This window comes from Lepidothrix coronata, unplaced genomic scaffold, assembly GCF_001604755.1.
Source record: "Lepidothrix coronata isolate B3197 unplaced genomic scaffold, Lepidothrix_coronata-1.0 Scaffold80, whole genome shotgun sequence".
NCBI classification, from domain to species: domain Eukaryota; kingdom Metazoa; phylum Chordata; class Aves; order Passeriformes; family Pipridae; genus Lepidothrix; species Lepidothrix coronata.
This window is the reverse complement of record NW_016690260.1, coordinates 2,614,093-2,634,329: the sequence shown is the minus strand read 5'-3', so window position 1 is coordinate 2,634,329 and position 20,237 is coordinate 2,614,093. Positions and strand designations below refer to the sequence as shown.

The following is a 20,237-nucleotide window of genomic DNA, read 5'->3' as shown; positions in this document are numbered from 1 at the left end:
AAATGGGATAATGACATTTAACAGGGAAAACAAACTATAAGCTAATAATGAAATATGAATCACTTCTTGCTTACTGCAGTTGGTTCACTTGTCTTTTAGGGAAACCCTCAAAACAGGTAGGACAGAAGACAGTGCAGATTAACAGAGTATTAACCAACTGATCCAAACAGCTCCAATGGCAATATTACTAGAATATATGCAAAATTACTTTGGATACTCAAGTGTCAGTAATGATTTATAGTCAATAAATCAGCTAAAATATACTGGATGGTCTAATGGATTGACTAGATTCAAGGACAATATTTAAACCATTAGGAATCTCACTTGGCAGGAGGGGAAGCAACAATTTTCCTAATGGTGATGTTTATGAATTTCCACTGACAACCTGAAATCCTGTTTCCACTAGCATTTAATTAGTGAAAATGCTCACCTCTCTGTAGCTTCTTCTGTCTCTTTTATATTCGTGTCTCTCTTCTTTAAAGCATCTTGCATCTGTTGCTCACTAGGAGAGGGCTCAGTGCTGATAACAACCCTGTGGACTTCTCTGAGGTGGCCAAAATACACTTTTGCATGGCCAAAAACTTTAGCACAGAATTCACAGCACACCAGTTTTTTGGGTTTGCTTTCACTGTGATGAAGCTTCATATGTGTGCTGAGCCTCCCAGAATGGATATACGCTTTCCGGCAAATCCGACAGCTGTAGGGCCGTTTCTTCATGTGTGAGTTCATGTGGTCCTGGAGATGGTGTTTGAACTGGAAGGTATGGTTACAAACAGGACATCTGTGCAGTGGCTTAGGTGTGGCTGAACATGCATTTCTACTTGAATCACTTGATTTAGCTGATGTAGCATCACTTTGCTTGTAACTCAAATATTTGCTGGCAAGTGAACCATTTAAAGGAACAGCTTGCTCTGAATGGACATGAGGTGGTGTCTCTACTGTTGCTGGAGAAGTCAGGGGTGTGAAGGTCTGCACAACTACCACCGGTTTCGGTCTAATACTACGGTATTTTTTCACTGCTTCTGCTTTTTTGTCTTCAGGTGTCTGAATATCAACCGTCTCCCTCTCTCTTCCTTCTCTAAACTTATTAATGATGCATTTCCTTCGCTTGGTCTGAAAAGCCAATAAATCATCCGAGGCTCTTCTTTTCCTGCCTCTTTTTTTAGAGGCCGCACTGTTCAATTTTTTAAGACTGTCAACATCCACTTCACTGGACGGAGAGAAGGTGTTTTCTCGAACAGTTTGTTTGGGGACTTGTGTAGATGATACAGCTAATTGCTTATCAGATGCTTTGGTTTTTGTCAAAGCTGGTGTCTTTTCACATTCAGATCTTAGTGAAGGACCAGATACATCCATAACATTAATATTCTGCTTAGATTTACAAAACAGTGAATTTTTCATCCTTGAGTAAGGCAAAATAGGAAGTTTTCCTTTTGGTGCTGATGGATTCATCTGTATTGTGCTGCCAAGAACTGCCGGTGACAAGACAGCAACAGGATTTGCAGAATTTGTGGGTTTTTCCTTTTGTTTCTCATATGTCGTGACTGACTTTCTTGTGGTTTCCGATGCTGTCTTCACAGAGCGCAGACTTAGTTTCGGGGGATTAATTGTACTTGCTGGCTTGGATAAAGAGTCTTTAACTACAGACGGTACAGAAATCTTATTGTTAGCAATTTCAGTTTTGTTCATTAAAGGAGGTCCAGATTCCACACAGTTGCTTTTATTTACTACTGTGGCAACTGCAATTTCAGATGAGTCACAGTCTGTCAGCGTTGCTTGCTCAGTTGAATCTGAACTAGAGTGAGTTTCAGGACAGTCTTCAGTTACAGTAGTCACAGGGGAAGTCTGTGATGAGACCAATGCTTTTGTAGGAATCTTCTTATGTGCACCCAAACCAGAGATTTTCGCCAATTTTTTGTCACCTAGCAATTTATTCCTTACAGACTGGTACCTAGGGATAGGCAGCTTTAGGTTTTCAGAGGGGGCCACATTTGACTGCTGGGCTTGCTGTGTTAAAGCAGGAGCAACATATGGCACAGCCAGTAGGGAAAATGTCCCCTCCTGACCAGCCACCTGCATGACAGTGTAGTTCTGAGCTGGTACCACCAGTGGTTTAGAACCTGCAGCTGAAATCGGTGTGTTTGGCTCAGGCAAAGAAGACTGAAGACAAGAAACGACTCCAGGTGTTAAAATTTTTGGTACCATTTTTGGAGCAATGGTCCTAAACTGACTTTTCTTCTGAAAACTTTGTATTATATCCGAAGGGGGTTTGTGTTTATCTGTAAAAACAACGCAACAAAGCTGTAATATGAAATATAGTATTTCTTTTTAAAAAATTACTCTCTCAAAACTAAAACTGCTTACAAAGGATACTATTACACACAAACTTACTAAAAATATTTTGGCATTTAAAAGGCCACCATGTTAAATTTATTACTGAAAAAGTTGCGTGGACAAAACAAAAGCATTGCCTGAAGTAATGTGCTTGAACACAGATATGCAAAAAAACCCCAAAACCCTCTTAAATGAATGTTTCATTCTAGGTTAGAAGCTACATGGCATTTCAGAACAAATACCCCCATAAGCCTCTTCAGCCCTGGAAAAGCTGGACTAGCATGCTGGCAATACTCAGTTGGAAGAACAGGGACAGGACACAGAACTTTTCTGAGCACCTACTCTGTTCATATCTCTCAAACAGAATCATGCTATCTTTCAAAATTTCTGTAATGGTTAGAATTTGTGGGTTTTATCAGATAAAGACCACAGTTTGCCTGATGAAGTCTTAAAAAATAACTGCTATAAACCACGTAAATAATATATAATAAAATCAAAGAAGACTTGAAAGAAGATGTACTATTGTTAAATATCCAATCACAAATATTGCTTATGTGCCATTAGTGCTTAATAGAACTACTGTAGTAAGTTATTCAAACATTTTCTTGAAAGATGCCAACAATCTTGACCATTGAAAATTCAGCTACAAAGATCCCAAGCAGTAAGGCACCTTGGGAAGGCAAAAATCACTTTGAGGGAGGAATCACATTAGAACAGAATACATAAAAGTAAATGCTGGAACCTTGTAATATTGCAGTAAGGTAATTCCATAGGAAAATTTCTGTTCCCTGTCATTTTAAAGACTCGTATTAAAAATGCATTTATATATGGTTCTGGACTTAAAAAGGTAACTGTGAATTACTAAAAAACACTGGCAACTCCAGAAAGTTTATCATCTTAACTCTGGATGCTCTTCTCAGACGTCACACACTTTGCAACATGCACTGAAAGTTACAGACATATCCCGTTTCATGACCAGAACTCCTGGACAGATATACATGCATGTTCATGGTATGCACATGTGCAGTAAATCCACTGCCGTCAGGACACAGAGGATTCACTGAACAATCAAATATAAACTGTATAGTTCATACACAGTGGGTCTGATGCTTATCAAAACTCTTCGATCCACAGCAGATTCATAGAGCAATAACTACACAGGGCATAAGCCTTTGATCCTTTTATTGCCATCTACAGTATCAAACCCCAAGTCCATTATGTACCTTCTTTATTCTCCAATTAAGTGAAACTACTGGGCACCACCAAAACTTTCTGCTCAATGTCTGTAGAGATATTCTATATTTCTAGACATTCTGTGCAGACTGGGTTACTGTACCTATGGAAATCCTACACAAATATAGAGATCCCTGTACACAGGGATAAGTCCAGGCCTACAGAGTTTGTGAAACCTGGAAAAAAATGAAACCTGGCACAGTTAAAATTGTTTCCCCACAGCTCTTTTTATTCTCTTTTTTTTTTTTTTTTACAATCTACAGTCACTAAGTATATAGAAAACTTTACATCTTCAGCTGCTAAGATTGCTATTACTATTCAGATGATTATTTGATTCCTGCAGGGTATCTTCTTGTTGCTGCTTTTGAGTGAACACTTTTAAGAACCTCTGAGAAGAACAATAAAATGATGCAAACTATTGCAATCACTAACCAAACTAGCCCTGAACTTCAATGGTAGTTACAGGTCAAATAGTATAGCTTAAATACAGTAGATGACAGAACAAATGTCCTTTCCTTTTAGGGACAGAGTCAGCTCTTATTTTTCCAGATTACACTTGCCATACGCTTATAATAAAGACTTTCTCCAAACCAGCAGCTATTCAGCTTGCCAATATATTCCACATGAAGCTGTTTCCATTCTCTCTCCCATTTGGCTTGTTCCTCTCTCTTTGTATTTCAAAATTTCATTCATTGATTTACACAAAATTTTTAGGAAGGCCAGCACACCTGTGCTACTCGATGTTACAGGGCATCTGCTCCCCAACCAATGGTAACAGGAAAAGGCAGATGTTTTGTTCTGGACATGCCACTTCTACAAAGGTGCCCAAAGGCAGTCAAAGCACCACAAAATAAAGGTTAATTTGAGGTTAGGAGGAAATATTCGTAGAAATAATGCACGGTACTAGCTTTAAAAAGAACCACATGTTTCTCAAATGCATTGACTTGCTTACTGTAAAATTAATCAGTAAAATCACTTTTCTATAAAGAGGGTATCTCCACATATTTTCTCAGTATTCCACAAGAAACTAATGCTCTAGAAGCCAAGACCTTCATGAATATCAACCACAAAATACTCTTTAAAACAAGGTCTGTTTAGATCAATGTCCTTCTTATGCAGCTAACACAATACTAAGCATCAACGTAACTGTTTGAGAAGGGGTTTTTATATACCTTTTTTCCAACTGGTGTAATTTTATCACAAGACATCTTCCAGGCAAGCTGTTTGCTATCAGCCTTCAATATAACTTTTTTTTTCCCAAAAAAATTTATATTAGACAGTTTAGTGCAGAATATTCATCACAGTGCTTTGAGTAAGCAAAGGATACTCAATTCTTTGAGTTCGTTTCCCTCTCATCCAACACAGCTACTGTAGTTAAGCTGCTTAGCCAGTGCCTAAATATAGGGAAGGGCTAGATGCAGACTAGCTGTAGGATATCCTTCAGACTTGTTTAAGATTTTGCGAGCAGACTGGGAAAGCTAATTGGAAGAACTGGTGGAAGACTATTTAACATCTTGGATCATGACAAAGCAGCCAGTTAATTCACAGACTGAAGGTTCTACTGACCCCACCCAGAGCGTGCGAGTATCGTCAGCGACCAAAATTATGCTTGCCATTTACAGCTGGTGAAAAGTTTCAACAATTTCCTTTGCACAAAGACAGCCCTACAGTAATTCATGTCTTCACCACACTGGAGGACTTGGATATTGTCTGGTTGTCTGGCTAGTGGAAAGGCTGCTTGGAAACTTCATATGCGTTTTTCAGGGACATTCCACGTCTCCCAAAGTTTTTCTGTCTCTGATTCAAAGGACTCACTTTGACTTGACAGCTGTGACCTGAGGAAAGGCCTTTGTGCCTATGCAATCCCATGGTGTCATGCACCTAAGAAGGGGAAGTTTCAGTTAAGGGAGGCTCTGCAATGGCATTTGTGAAGATGGCCTTTGGTTTTGGACAACATTCTTTCTTCAAGTCAGTCTACAGGTCCTTCACTGAAAGGCAATGATTTTTATACTTTCTCTAGAATGAAAAGATTAGCATTAATATCGGAAGGACATGAAGCTTATTTTTAATTGCTGTGTCCTCAGTCTTTCAGATGGGTGTGGATTTGGGGCAACAGGTACACACTTTTAAATAATTAAGCACAAGGCTAAATCAAATGCAATTCAACCCATTTACTTTAAAAGTCTCTGTTAAAAGATTAATGGTTACTATGATAGGACCTGCAAGTATCAAATCACTCAGAAACCTGCAGCATGTCATAACCTTTCATCCCTTCTAAATAACCTTAAACTTGTATAGGAGTGGACAGTGACACACCAATAGAAAAATCAATGACGCATCCAATTCTCTGATATAGCCATGCAGGGAAGAGTCTGCCAGAGGAAAGGGAGTCTTCCATGGGGCTGCTCTTCCTCGGTGGTTCCCCTTCCTTCCTAAGTAATCCAAGTCTAGTCTACTCCAGTCTGATCTGCCTTACTTCTGTCCTTTCTTCAGTTTGTTTTCTCTGTAAAGCACGTAACATTGCTGAACTCAGACACTCTAGAAAGCATCAGAAGAAATTTAATTTTCACCACTATCTGGTCTATTTTAAACATAACCACCAAAATGCCACAAACCACTGGGTAACAGTGTTAATTTTTTTTAATAATCCTTGTAGGTCCACCTCAGTTGTGCAGGTATGCATTTAATTTGTGTATGAATCGACAAATGAAAGGCAAATAACACAAAAAAAGATCACCTTGTTTTAAAGGAAAAGACAAAATATAGATAAAGAAGGTTATTGAAATATTTTATTAAATGCACATTTCTATTGCTGAGTCTTTTGCTGACTTTGAAAGGAAGAATCTGTTCTATGGGAAAGAAAAAAATTCACAACTTTCTAACAGACAACACTAGATCTTTTTCTGCCAATGACAGTTAATCATTCATTTTGCCAAATCTCCATACACACTAAATACCTGTGGATACTGTCTTTCCAGCACAAGTTTCTTGCTTTTGCTGACCCAGCATACTTTGTTGGACACAATGTTTCTCTGCAGGATTAGCATGCAAAAAACCACCACCTGCAAAAGTGCTTCAGTCAGTTATAAATAGATTCCAGGACAAAAAAAAAGAACCAAACAACCCCCAAAACCAACAAACCCCAGAAAAAGACAATATAAAATGACAATATAAAACATTAACTTCCAGTCAATGCATTAGAAAAGCTACTGCTTCTTGCTCTTTGCCATTTTTCTCTCCTCAAAATATGTTCTAAAATCCAATATATTACATGCCAAATACAAGGTGATAGCTTAATAATTGAGTAAAGCTGGTTAACGTGGCAAACAGATGGGATGGTTTAGTTTCAGTGTCATGGCAGACAGTCAACAGCAGCAAAATAAAAAGCTCAGAAAAGTGAAGGTTCAGTAGCTTTAGTGAGGGTTTTAAATACAGGGGTTAAATTCTATGCTAATTTACATTGCCATAAATAATTTCTATGCTAATTGCCATAATTCCATATAAATCAATGGAACTGTAGATATTCTAGAAAACAGAATTTGGCCTTCTATGTTCAAAACTAGTTTTTCCACACACCTATACAAAAATAAGATTGGTAATAAAGCCTATAAACCATGAATGTCCAACTCCATACATTACAGCAATTAATTTGCAGTTCTTTCTACCTTTTCTAATAATAACTACTTGGGTGGAATGCTCTGTTCTGGGTATTTGCATCAGATAATTTTCTAAAATTAATTTCAACAGGAAATGCCAGCCATTGCCAGGTATGTCTGCATTTAAAAAAAATAAATTAAAGAAAAGAATCTAGTAACACATCTGTGCATTAGGTAAAGACCTTGATATGTGACACAGCAATGTCTCTCTGGTCTGTGAAAAGCTGCCAACATTTGGCAAAGTTGTAAGCTCTGGGCACGTGTTCAATAGATACTTTAAGCAGCTAATTTTTCCAATGATTACATTCTATTGAATGTGCCTCTGCTTCAAGCTGGGCTGGATTTTCCCTGAGCTATAGCTTTAGGTCCAAACACCGAAGCTGGAACAAGGAAATGGCCTCTCCTTATCTCTGAACTGCAGAACTGACAGTGTGGAAGAGAAACACGGATATACACAGGGCAAGCAAAAAAGGACAAGAGGACTAGAAATGAGACCTGAAAAGTGTCCAGGACAAAGAGTCAGGGTGGGATATGGGAATCACACACCGACTTAAGACAGGTAACCAACATTACTATTACATGTGATTTGGAAAGGAGAAGCATTCAAGCCAAAGGGAGAATCACATTTCTTACCTTTTTAGTACTTGATTTTTCAAAGAGTAATATAATTATGTTTGCATAAGAGCACTTTTGTGCAATTTAAACTAGTTTAGAAAAATAAACAATATAACAGTACTCTAATGTGAGATTGGAAAATCACAGTACATCATTCACACAAACACTAAGCTATAGAATGTGCAAATACACTTAGAAAATTTATTCTTGTAAACTACAGGAGGAACAAGATCACTGTTAAAATTCTAGACGGGAATATTAGACCTCTTTGAAGCAACAGATAATTAATTCTGATTTGAGCATAAATGCAATTTGCTAGTTGTGCACTGAGTATTTTATAATTTAGAAAGGTTTTCTCTATTTTACGGTCTGTGCAAGTTTATTATCTTGAGGGATTAGGATTATAGTGCATTTCAAGAAACTCTGTGAGCAGTGGGATGCTTCCTGGATTCCTTAAATGGTCACCAAAAGACTCCTCTTAGCAGAACACATTACAATAACAAAGGTACACAATAAAAAATTTTTTTTTACATTAACTGGACTCCATTGAAGCAGATGTTCCACATTAAAATTTCTAGTGACATTTTTTTAGTGTGGGAATAAGGTAAAACTATTTTTGGCATAAACTGTCACCTTGCAGAGATAAGTCATACAGTAATCCATGACCATGGGTACATAGTTCATATTTCACAGAATCACAGAATCACGCCAAGTTGGAAGGGACCCACAAGGATCATTTAGGGACGTTCTTCAGTTTCCTGCCTAATTCAGTCTTCTGGTTTTGCTAGAAACATCCTTAATGCACTATTGATCATATAATGACATAAGCCAAAGTTTGCACAGATCTAACACAACTTATGAAAAAAAAAGATTACACCACTTTATCAATTTCCAGAATTGCTTTTCTCTGTTGTTTGAAAGTATACGTAGCATTTGCTTCATTATTGTGCTGTCATCTATCTAGACTTCTGTGAGGCCTTTGATATGTTCCTCCTCAACATCCTGTTCTCTGATTTGGAGAAGTACAGATTTGATAGATGGTCTATGGAATGGATAAGGAAGGGGCTGGCCGGTTGCAGTCAGAGGGTAGTGATGAACAGCTCAATGTCCCTATGGAGATCAGGGATAAGTGGTGTCCCTTAGGGGTCTGTACTGGGACTGGTGCTGTTTAATATCTTCATCAATGACAGAGACAATGGGATTGGATTGAGTGCACCCTCAGCAAGTTTGCAGGCAAAACCAAGCTGAGCGGTGCAGTTGACACGCCTGAAGGAGGGGATGCCTGAGGGACCCAAACAAGATCAATAAGGTGGCCCACAGGAATCTCATGAGTTCCTGCACATGATCAGGACAGTCCCTGGTATCAATACGGGCTGGGGGATAAAGTGATTCAAAGCAGCTCTGCTGAGAACTTGGGGGTACTTGTGGATGCAAAACTGAATATGAGCTGGTAATGAGCACTCGCAGTCCAGAAAGCCCATCGTGTCCTGGGCCACATCAAAAGCAGCGTGGGCAGGAGGTCAAGGGGGATTCTTCCCCTCCACTCCGCTCTTGTGAGACCCCACATGTATCCTGCTCTGGGGTCCTCGGCACATGAAACACATGGACCTGTTGGAGCAGGCTCAGAAGAGGGTCACAAAAATCATTAGAAGGATGGAACACCTCTTCTATGAGGAAAGGCTGAGAGAGATGGGGTTGTTTAGCCTGGAGGAAGCTCCAAAAGACCTTATTGCGGTTTTTTAGTACTTGAAGGGGGCTTAAGACAAAGACAGTGAGAGACTCTCTTACTGTGCCTGTAGAAACAGGACAAAGCACAGTGGTTTTAAACTAAAAGAAGGCAGATTCAGACTAGATACAAGAAAGCAATTTTTACTATGATCTGCCAATCAATCTCACCAGCATCTTGCTTTCAGTATCTCTGCCCTCAGAGGAAAGTGCAACATAAAACAATACCCATACAAAAGGAGACTTGTTAAACGAAAGTTAATACATCAAGATATCAATGCATTTAGTCACTACATTATCAGCATTAGCAACAATAATACGCAAGGAGGTAATTTTTGATTTCTAATAGATTTAGATTTCATAGATCTCTGCACTGTCCCGATGCAAGTAACTTTTAAAATATGTATGAAATACTACTTCTATAGGGACTAACAAGTGGCCAACAGCTTTGAGGTAACCTTTTTGAGTTGTAACATCAGATGTATTAGCCACACAGGTAAATCAATATTCAAAAATAACATCCTATATAAAATGTGGGCAATGCAAGGCTTAACGCAACCTCCTATTAAAAAAGCCTTTTTTGTGCTACTGTATAAAGGAACAAAGTCTTTAAAGTCCTTCCTAAGAGACAGAACATATATACATAAGAGGTTTTTAGACACTTTTGCTATGGATTTAGAATACATTTATTAGCAGATCTACATGCTCTCTTAACACCTCTCATGCAGTGTTTGTGAACTTTAAAAGCTTTCCAATTTTTTTGAAGGGACAGTCTTTCAAGTTATAAGCTACTCATTTCTTATTAAGGTCAACAAAATTAATAGGTCTTAAGCAGATCAAAATATTTTCATATCAAGAAAACTGACATAAAGAGAGCTAGACATAAAGCATCTGTAATTACTAATAACTTTTTCCACCTTTACAGCTGAAATCACACACAGACTTTTCCCACTATGGCACTAAGAGAACTTAGGAATGAGGTTTATGTAGATAAATCTATGGGCTCAAAATGGTGTCTGGCCTCTGCGACCACACAAATCGCTATTAAATTTAATTTCTATTTAAGCCTGGAACTTCTGTCTAAGAGACATTGTTTGATACATCATTAAAGACTGTGTTTCAGCTTCTATATGCCTCTGCTAGTTTCAGCAACCAAATACGTCAACTTTCAAGTGGGCATTATCTAGAAACCATGCTGCCCTGAGAGAATGCAATAGAGAAGAATGCAAATCTGGTGGTTATCTTTTTTGGTTTTGGTTTTGTCCAGTCATTCTGTTCCATAGAGGACACAATCCCCTAAGACTTGCAAAGCAAGGTTGCAGTGATGCAGCCACTTGGGGGAACTAATTGTTCAGAAAATAGCTGAAAGGATGTGATAGAAGCACTGGTCATAAACTCGTAATTCATAACCCTCCAATAGCGTTGCAAATATAAATTAGGTACTTTAGAAGGTGGGGATAAACACTTGTAATTGGATTTTTAAAAATTATTTCCTGGGAGAGTTGCCAGTTGAAATTTCTTTTAGTGAGCATCAGGAAAGATATGGACCTAAACAGTAATTCATCCACTGTAAAGTCAATGTCAGTGTAAAGTCACTTCTAAAGGGTGTGTTGATCAAATCAACCTGGACGGTATCTCGATATGCCTAATGTAAGTGGTAATTAATAGACTTATTTTTTCTTAAGTGCAGGAAACAATAATGACCAAGTCTGCTAAAAAAATGATGGCAGAATTCTTCAGAAACTATGCAGTACAAAAAGGTCAAGTAGAAACATTTTATGAATAAATCATAAAATCTTTTCTCATTAGATTTTTGCTCTCCTTTCAAAGAAGAGAACCTATCTACATCTCTACCCTCCTTAGGACAGAAAACACATATGTCTTATTGCAGTAAGAAAATTATGCTTCTTACTCCCCAAATTAATTTTTTTGCAAATACTGATGTGCAATTAGAGAGCACAACAGAAGAGCAGAAGTGTTATTCCTTCCATAGAGCACCACTTTTTGGTTTTTGGTGAAAATCAGAGCACTTCTTTCTAAAGAAAGACTGTATGCAAGAGAAAACAATTAATTTGCCAGTTTGGCTCAATAGAGCAAATATATTTTACCTGAGGTATTAAAAACCCATAGTACGAACCTCAGAAAGTGCTCTCTCATTCAAGATGAGCAGAGAATCAGAAGACTGTCTGGCTTGGCCTGGCCTGTTTTGAGTCCTCTGTTATGAACTATACACAGTTTATCACTCCCCAAAGAAAGGGCCAGAACAATTGTTGAACTTCAAGGATAGATGGTATTTCCTGAGGGATTTTGTAAATAGCTCATTTCTCTTGAAAATTACCTAAGTGGTGTAAGTTTTGAATGGGGAATCTCTGTCCAAGGTTTCTGTTTGCTCTAGCTGTGCCCCCTTTTCTTTCTCCATGACCCAGATGGCTTCAGAAAAAGACTCTCCAGCTCTGGCTGAGGTATGCAAAACATTGCCACCTGTAGTTAATTCCACTGAAGATTAAAACAAAAATAAACATTAGAGAATCTCTACAGTACTTCAAATAGGTACGTATATTTTTTTGAAATACAGACATGGTCCTGTATAGCACAGGAAAATTAAAACATCTTCTCAAATACATCTCCTGGCTAGGCAGACATCAGTTTTCAGAACATATAAAATTATCACTTGCTGCTGAACCCAAACATAGCTAGGTCTTACTGACAGTAGCATGTAGCAAAAAACAATTTAAATTACAGTATCTGATTGGTTTTCCTCCCCCTGTGCATAATTACAATTATTTGCAAAGCTTATTGGCATTGCTAAGCTTGCTAGTCACTTTGCTGTTTAAAGGCAGCACTGGTTCTCTAAACAAAGTAGTAGATGTGCTGTAAAGGAACTACCGAATACACTGCTGAGAGGTGATATTGTGTCAGCAAACACTGGCAACGGTGGCAGCACACGAGGGAATGGAAACAGGAACGCAGTCAACAGGAATGTAGGCCAAAGATTATATCCTTAGCTTGATGTGTGCCGAAATATCAGTCCATTTCTAATTAAATTCACGTGTGTCCGGCGGGTGCTGGCAGACAAAGGAGCCCCTCGGTGCCGAGTCCAGCAGGGGGAGTTGGGCGCCCATGGCCGCAGCCTCCGGCCACCGCCGCGCCGGGCGAGTCCTGCTGCCGCCGGGAAGCCACTGCGGGCACCTCCCGTTCCCCAAGCGCCAGCTCGGTTTGGATCTGCAACTCGCGTCGACTACCCTACGGTACTTTTCAAACAGCAGACAGGCTAAACTATTTCTCTAATGGTTTTGTAACGCTAAATATGGCTCGTCCTGAAAAATTCACGAAGTCACGGAATCTTGTACAGCACCGCACACAACCTCCAAACAACTCTGGGATGAGTTCAGTTAGTATTTCAAAGCATTCTACCGCTGCAAACTTTTCAGTCAATTCCATGTTTTCTATAACTTGAGAACATCCTGAAGCAAAGCAGTTGAGCTTGCCTGTTTAAAAGTAATTACTCCTATTAGACTATTCAGTATCTTCTATAACTGCAGTACAATTATTGTGCAGGAGATTAAAAAAAAAATCCTTTAGTGATTTTGTGTTAATCCAGTTGATGTCCTAAATGGTATGTCCATGTTACTAGAAGCACCAGTATTTATAATAGATGTTCTTCTTTTGGCAGACATATGAAAGCAAAGCACTGTTACCAATATATTTTCCCATCCCAAGGAATACCCCGGAATCTTTGTGAAACTTTCTCGCTTTCATCACTGCTCAGCTCATCACACAAACCATCTGCATAAATAAAGATGTAAGCATCTGCTGTATGGCAAATGGTCTCAGGGGCAGATGTTTTTATCCTTGCATTCATGTCACTGGCTTGGATACATTATTTGAACAGATGTACACAATCTGAAAGTGTCGTGTCCCACAGTGAAATGTCTCCAACTGCTTTCTATCAAAGTACATAAATGCTATTTGCACCTGCATTTATGTTAATGATATAAAGGCAGCAGGGGTTCCAGCAACGTGAGAGCTGGTGCTAAGAAACACATTTACATGGCTAATTGAAGTTTGAGATCTCCCAGCACCAAATGACCATACTAACATGGATACAAAATGACTGAACTATACATTAACTTTAAAAAAAAGCCTATGGATTTAAAAAAAAATTAAAATAAACATACTCAAGGAGAAAAACTATTACTTCAGCTGGTGATATCCTTCTCCAATGTATACTTAAAAAAGACAAAAAGTATTAAATAAATTCCTAGGTAAATCAAGATAGCCTTATATTTTGCAAAAGATACACAATTATTTCATGTCAGAGTCATTTAAAAAAACATTTCATAAATCTGACAAGGCCAAAGGTTTTTCAGTTCACTGAGGCACACTGGTATTTTATGTCATTATTGAGCATTGTAAAAAAACCCCATCACTTGCTCTGGTAAATATTTAACATGAGTGTGAATGACAGAATATGATGCTTCAATGATAATTTCATAATTCCTAGGAAAAAAAAATAAAATCTGAGAAGTTAGATATTTATCATTATTCAGAAAAGTGCATATATATTTGAACATGGAGTTATGATTGCTTGTTATATAAGAGATAATCACCTTTCTTCCCAAATCTTCGTTCGCGAAGCCTCGCCATGAATCACCTTTCTTATAAAATATTTTAAATTGAGAAAAATACAGATGTCCTGAAGGAGTACAGATCCAATTACAGAACTCCTGCTCTTACATGACAAATCGCAGCAGTGAAGGGTTTATGCTGTCACTCAAAGAACTTGCACTAATCATTACTTCCATACTTAAATGAAAAATAACAAGCACTTTTGAAGTATGGAAACACTGACAAAAATGCTATAATGCATGTAACTGATGGATAGGTTCTACTGTGAATATCATTTATTTTCAAACCTTTTATTTGTAAGGAACACACCAATGTTAGACATGTACATAAACCATTATAAATTGCTAATAGCCTCCATATTTTCAAAGTGCCAAATTTGAGAAACAAGTGGTGTTTGATGCAAAGACAAAAAAGCATGAAAGTAAAAGAGTAAAAAAAATATAGATACTAATATATTTGTAGAATATCATCGTTTCACACTGATATAGTTCTGGGTCATGATCTAGCTATGACTTCTAAAATGAATGCTCACTTCCAAAGTCTACCATTCACTCCGGGTGCAAGTTGATAACACTGGATAATACTGACTGGAATGGATTTTGGTTTAGGGGGAAAAAAAAGCCTTCGAAAAAACCTCAAAGCAAATGATTAATCAGTTTCAAGTTTCAAACGGCTTCACAGTCTATATTCTCCTCCTATTATTCAGAAATGGCTTTAACATAAGACTGTAACCAGGGTCAAATTCCTGTTACTTAAAGGAAAAATTAAATTAAGGCTTTTAAGTGTTCAAATGAAGTACTTCAGTCACGAGCATACAGATGTAGAGCACACTGAGGGGTGGACAGCTTTACCCAACAGTAAGTACTATCTCCCTTGAAAGAATAGTCCCATTAGACACAGAACTCATCAACTAACATCAATTTGCATGACATGCTTCAGGAACCACTTCCTCAGAATTATTACAGCATCGTAAAAATACTCAGTCTTCACAAAACAGGTAAAGTATAAACTTACATGACACTAAAAGCTCGAGGCTTCAAGTTAAGTAATATATAGTGCTTTTCTTAATTAACATAAGTACTAACAATGGAAACTTAACTGACAACCAGCAATGGTTCTGAAAGATCCATTAGAGCAGATGTCATATCCATCAAACATTCACTCACATTTAAGAAGCATCATTAAAAATGACACTCATGTTAAAAATCATATTTAAATGTCAGCATTGTGACAGATCAAAAGGGAAAGGAAACTGAAGTTACAGCTACACATTTAGAGGCTTGGGAATACACAGTTCAGAAATAAGATCCTTACTAATAATGGAAGGAAAAAAATCAAGACACAAACCCTACTGAAAACTATATAAAACAAAAGTCGACTTTTGAAGAGACAAAACATGGAACAAAGAGTTAAACACAAAAAATGTTAGTAAGGATAGGAGTGCTGGAGAAAAGGCATTCAAAATAAAAAAAAAAAAGGTCTAAGTTAATGTTTATTTTCTTGTTTCTCCTAGTCTTGTAGCACAATTTGGAGATAGATTTGACCCCATATTATATGGGGATCGAATATAGCAATGATTTTCAAATATATGAGAATTTAAAAAAATGTAATAAAACTTGAACACAATTCTGCTGAATCAAACAAGAAGCAGATTTATGCTTTTCAAGTTTCACCTACAGGTGGTAACAGTAATTAGCAATGCCCTAAAGAAGAAAATAATTCTAGATATTGCAATTGTTTAAAGTGATAAACGCTGCAGTATAACGGTTTTTTTTTTAAAACCATACTACAGTAGAATAGTAGACAAGAGTCATACAGCAATTACTAAGGATGAAATTTCTTCCACATTTTGAATCACAAGCATCTAATTTCCAAAAGAAGTATAGAAAGCATACTATACCTGCAGAAATTGTTAACGGATTCTGCATTATATCCTTTAATGGTTACGGCAACGTTCCTGGAAAGAAATACAGATACTCAGAGGCTCTGATAATTTTTCAGAAACTAACCAAAAAATTAATAGGACGATGGCAACAGTTTCCAGACTTGTATTTCAGAACGGATATCAGTATGTCCATATCTCATGCAAAATCACCACCAGAGAGTTTTAAACCAAGCATTTCTTTGGGCTCTTATATGCACTCTCCATATTTCAATACTGTGCACTACTAACTTAGGCTTCTTGTAATTAAAACCTCCTGTTAAAGCCAGGAAAGAGGGAATGTAATGAATTCCAATGGGACAATGCATTCTTAAGAATCACACACAATGTACGGTCATTTTCCTTTAAACACCTGTTGGACCTGTTGGAGAGGCTCCCAGAGGAGAACCACTAAGTTGATCACAGGGCCGGAACACCTCTCCTATGAAGACAGGCTGAGAGAGCTGGGGATCTGAAGAAAAGAAGGCTCCAGAGAGACCTTAAAGCACCTTCCAGTACCTAAAGACAGCCTGCAGGAAAGCTGGAGAGGGACTTTTTACAAGGGCACATACAGATAGGACAAGGGGTAACGGCTTTAAAGTGAAAGACGGTAGGTTTAGATTAGATATTAGGAAGAAATTTTTTACTATAAGGGTGGTGAGGCACTGGAACAGGTTTCCCAGGGAAGCTGTGAATGCCCCATCCCTGGAAGCATTTAAGGCCAAGCTGGACACAGCTTTGAGCAGCCTGGTCTAGTGAAAGGTGTCCCTGACCATGGCAGGAGGTTTGGAACTAGATGGCCCTTAAGGTCCCTTCCAACCCAAACCATTCTGTGATTCTATGTGACTGCATGGATCCCACAGAACTGACTGATCCGCAGAATCTTCTGTGGATACTACAGTGAAGATATTAATTTGTTCTTGTGAACCAAATATTACGCTGCCATCCTGCATGAATCTGATGTTGGTACTTAGAACAAGATCTGATGCACTACATTTGACAAAATGGCATTACATCAAATGGCCACCCATGGCTAACTTAAGAATTAGCTATTTCTCTCCAGTGCAGTCAAATGCGTTCTTCAAGCTTTGGTGAAGTGTGATTCAACAGTCAGGTAAGAAAGACATAGTAGAATATAGTGACAATATAAAACTGTGTTATTATCCACTTAGATTTTCTTTTTTGTAAAACAGCCTAGCTTTTGGAATGGCTGCATCATAGTTTGGGGTTCAAATGACCACCACTAACGTGTAAGAAGTCACAAAGGGTATAAAGCTCTTGTTCTACTGATGCAGTTGGAGGCTTTGGGAAGGTAAAAGACATGTCTATTGACTAACATAACAACTTCTTGGGGGTTTACCCAGATCCAGGCTTTCATACCAGTGCACATCTACAACATTCCCACAAACAAATCCAGCCGCACAGATGCGGAGATTGCTTACTCTCCCAGTCAATTTAATAGCCAAGAGAATCTTATGTAAAGAACATGCCAAACATGTACCCAAGACCCACACAAAATACCAAAAATTGGTCTTGATTAAATACAGAAATAGTTAGGACAAATTCTGATGCACTTCCCAAACAAAATAAGTCTTGAATATATTTCTGTACCATCATGCAATTGACTCTCGAACAGCCACGGTGAGGTTCTGGGAAGGAGATGGTTCTGTAGGTAGCAGCGAAGTAAAAAAGAGGCAAAGCCAATTCCATCTTCAGGAGTTCAACACCAAAGAATAAAAGAACATTAAGTGTGGCTGCTGTGAGGAGACCTCTCAGTGAAGCTCTTTGGTACCTGTACCTACTCTGCTGAACCATATGTACTTAGTAGCTCTGGTACATCAACCAGCACCTCCTGGCAGAGGTTTGCTGATGAGTACCAGCAGGTCCCAGGCTCCCCCAAAGAGCCTCTGTCCGTGGTACTTAACCCTGAGCTGTCAGACCCAACACACAAAACCGTCAGATCATCCAAATGTAGCTTAACACTATGGGAACATATAGACAACTCCCTTAACATACAAGAATGGAACAGACCACTTTGATGTAATTTTGGAATGGCAAAACACTTCTAGAAACTAGTGTTGGGTTACAACTTCTGTGTCACCTACACTGTGACACATCCTTTTTTAAGACTGTATTGATCAATAACATCTCTTAAGAGAATCAAAGTCAGTCAAAGCTTTCCTTACGCTTTAGTATTTCCAGCACTTCAAAATGTACTGAAGTGGTTAAAGAGACATATATTCTTGTAAAAACAATGTAAGAAATGATGTTCAAATGAAGATTCTCAAAATTATTATTCTGAAGTCACACTTTTTAGGTTTTCATGGTCCTTCCCTGTGGATGGGAGGATTATATTATGTAAGAGGGCCCCACCTGTTTTACAGTCTTACACTCAGAACAAATTTTAGGTCACCAACTAATAATTCAGGATATCCGACTGCTTTTACTGAATACTGAGGAGGCAAAAGTTCTTACAGTTTTCCCTGGTTATATTCGAGTCCAATACTGGCTCTTTCCAAATACCGGAGATGACATCGATTATTTCTATCTTATATTCTCATAAATTCTTCTCCACCTGAGAGCCTATCCCAATGACAAAACTTTTAAAATTCTATATAATCTTAAAATTTGTTTTAATTACTTTGTAACCCTAGCATAGGACAGTAAGTAAAATCATTCAAGCCACAGTACTCCAGAACTCAAAACAGTTCTCTAGAAATCTGCTGCTGACTACTCAGAGATGAAAAGAAATCTATTACAAGAATTTCAAGTGAAGTGGAGTTGAACAGAATTAGAAAGTAAAATCTATCTTAATGACATAAAATAAGCTCCATCATGCCTATACTATTCCTTATGTTACCACAGAATGAAAGGATAAATTAATTTTCAATCAGAAGAGGCAAAAATAGCAAATAAACTGGAAAAAAATCCTGCACTGTAACTTGGTCTCTAACAACCAAAGAAAGCAGAGCATATACATGTAATAATTTAAAAGCAATTTTCACAGGACGATACTAACAGGTCTTTTATATGAAACAGGTGTCCTGATAGACACACTGAATCTGAATATCAGTTGAACCCAATTAACCTAATTTGATGCTTGTCCATACTAAGACATTTATCTTAGGTGTTACACAAAATCCTTTAGGATATTACACAGAAAGCGATAAATAGGCTGTAAAGGTTATGACATTAATTTTACTGACATTCTCATGCTTTAAGCAGACATCAAAACTAAAAACCTCGTCCTCTGGGGAAGAAGAACTATCTGAAAGTAATTATAGGACTTATTATCATAACAGTATTAAACTAAACCACTATGACCCTAACCGAATTTATTTTTGGTACCTTTTGTTAAAAGAACAAAGCTTCTCAATGATGACTGCGCCTTCTAACGCAGTGAACATTAGTTCAGGTACCGGAAGAAAGCATTAAATCAAATCTTATAATTTCATACTAAGCTTAATTATGAATTTTAATTTAAAACTAAGCATGCAAAGAACTGTTAGTCAAATATTATGTAATTTAATTTCTGAAGGAAAACACTCAGCTAAAAGGAAAAATTAAATACTTAGAACAGTTAAGAAAAGACATTCTCCTGACAGAAGCCCGTGAAATGCCCATTTGTGTTTCAAAAGCAAATTTATTCACTTCATTTTTCACACCTGTTCTTTCACATACTGTGCCACCTTGTAAATGAGTGCCATGCAAATATTATTTCCCTTAATTTAGAAACTTTTCAACTGAAACCAGGTTTCCCTAGAAGCATGAAAGTATTGAATCAACATAGCTTCCAGGAAAGTTAGCAAAATCCACTGGTATATAAAGGCCAAGTTAGACTTGAAATAAAAGATTAACACACTGAAGCTATGTGAAAATACTGAGGAAGATAAAAATGACAGACACAAAGACTGACTAGTGTAACACACAAAAGCATTTGTTCAAGCAAGTATATTTGCCAAAAGCCTGCAGTGCTTGGCTACTTTATAAAATCAAGCACAAGGCATTAAGCCAATTTGTTTAAAAAATGAAAACCCCTCCAAAATCCCAAGCCCAAATAACCAAGCAATAGCTTATTTGCACTTCCAAAAACCTGCAAAAATATTCTGCATTTCAGTATCCTC

General features: G+C 37.7%; 1 protein-coding gene across 10 annotated transcripts in view; it reads right to left on the bottom strand.

The window, feature by feature from the left end:
• ZNF438 (zinc finger protein 438) overlaps positions 1–20,237 on the bottom strand; it is a 52,803-nt gene that overhangs the window by 5,258 nt on the left and 27,308 nt on the right. For 2 of the 10 annotated variants that reach the window (XM_017820243.1, XM_017820242.1), the window contains 4 exons: positions 16,093–16,149; positions 11,902–12,059; positions 6,525–6,629; positions 431–2,279 (listed from right to left, as the gene is read on the bottom strand). In XM_017820243.1, the coding sequence (XP_017675732.1) occupies positions 431–2,279; positions 6,525–6,576 (1,901 nt within the window). In that variant the 5' untranslated portion in view covers positions 6,577–6,629; positions 11,902–12,059; positions 16,093–16,149. The other 8 variants (XM_017820240.1, XM_017820239.1, XM_017820247.1 and 5 more) reach the window with 7 other exon arrangements.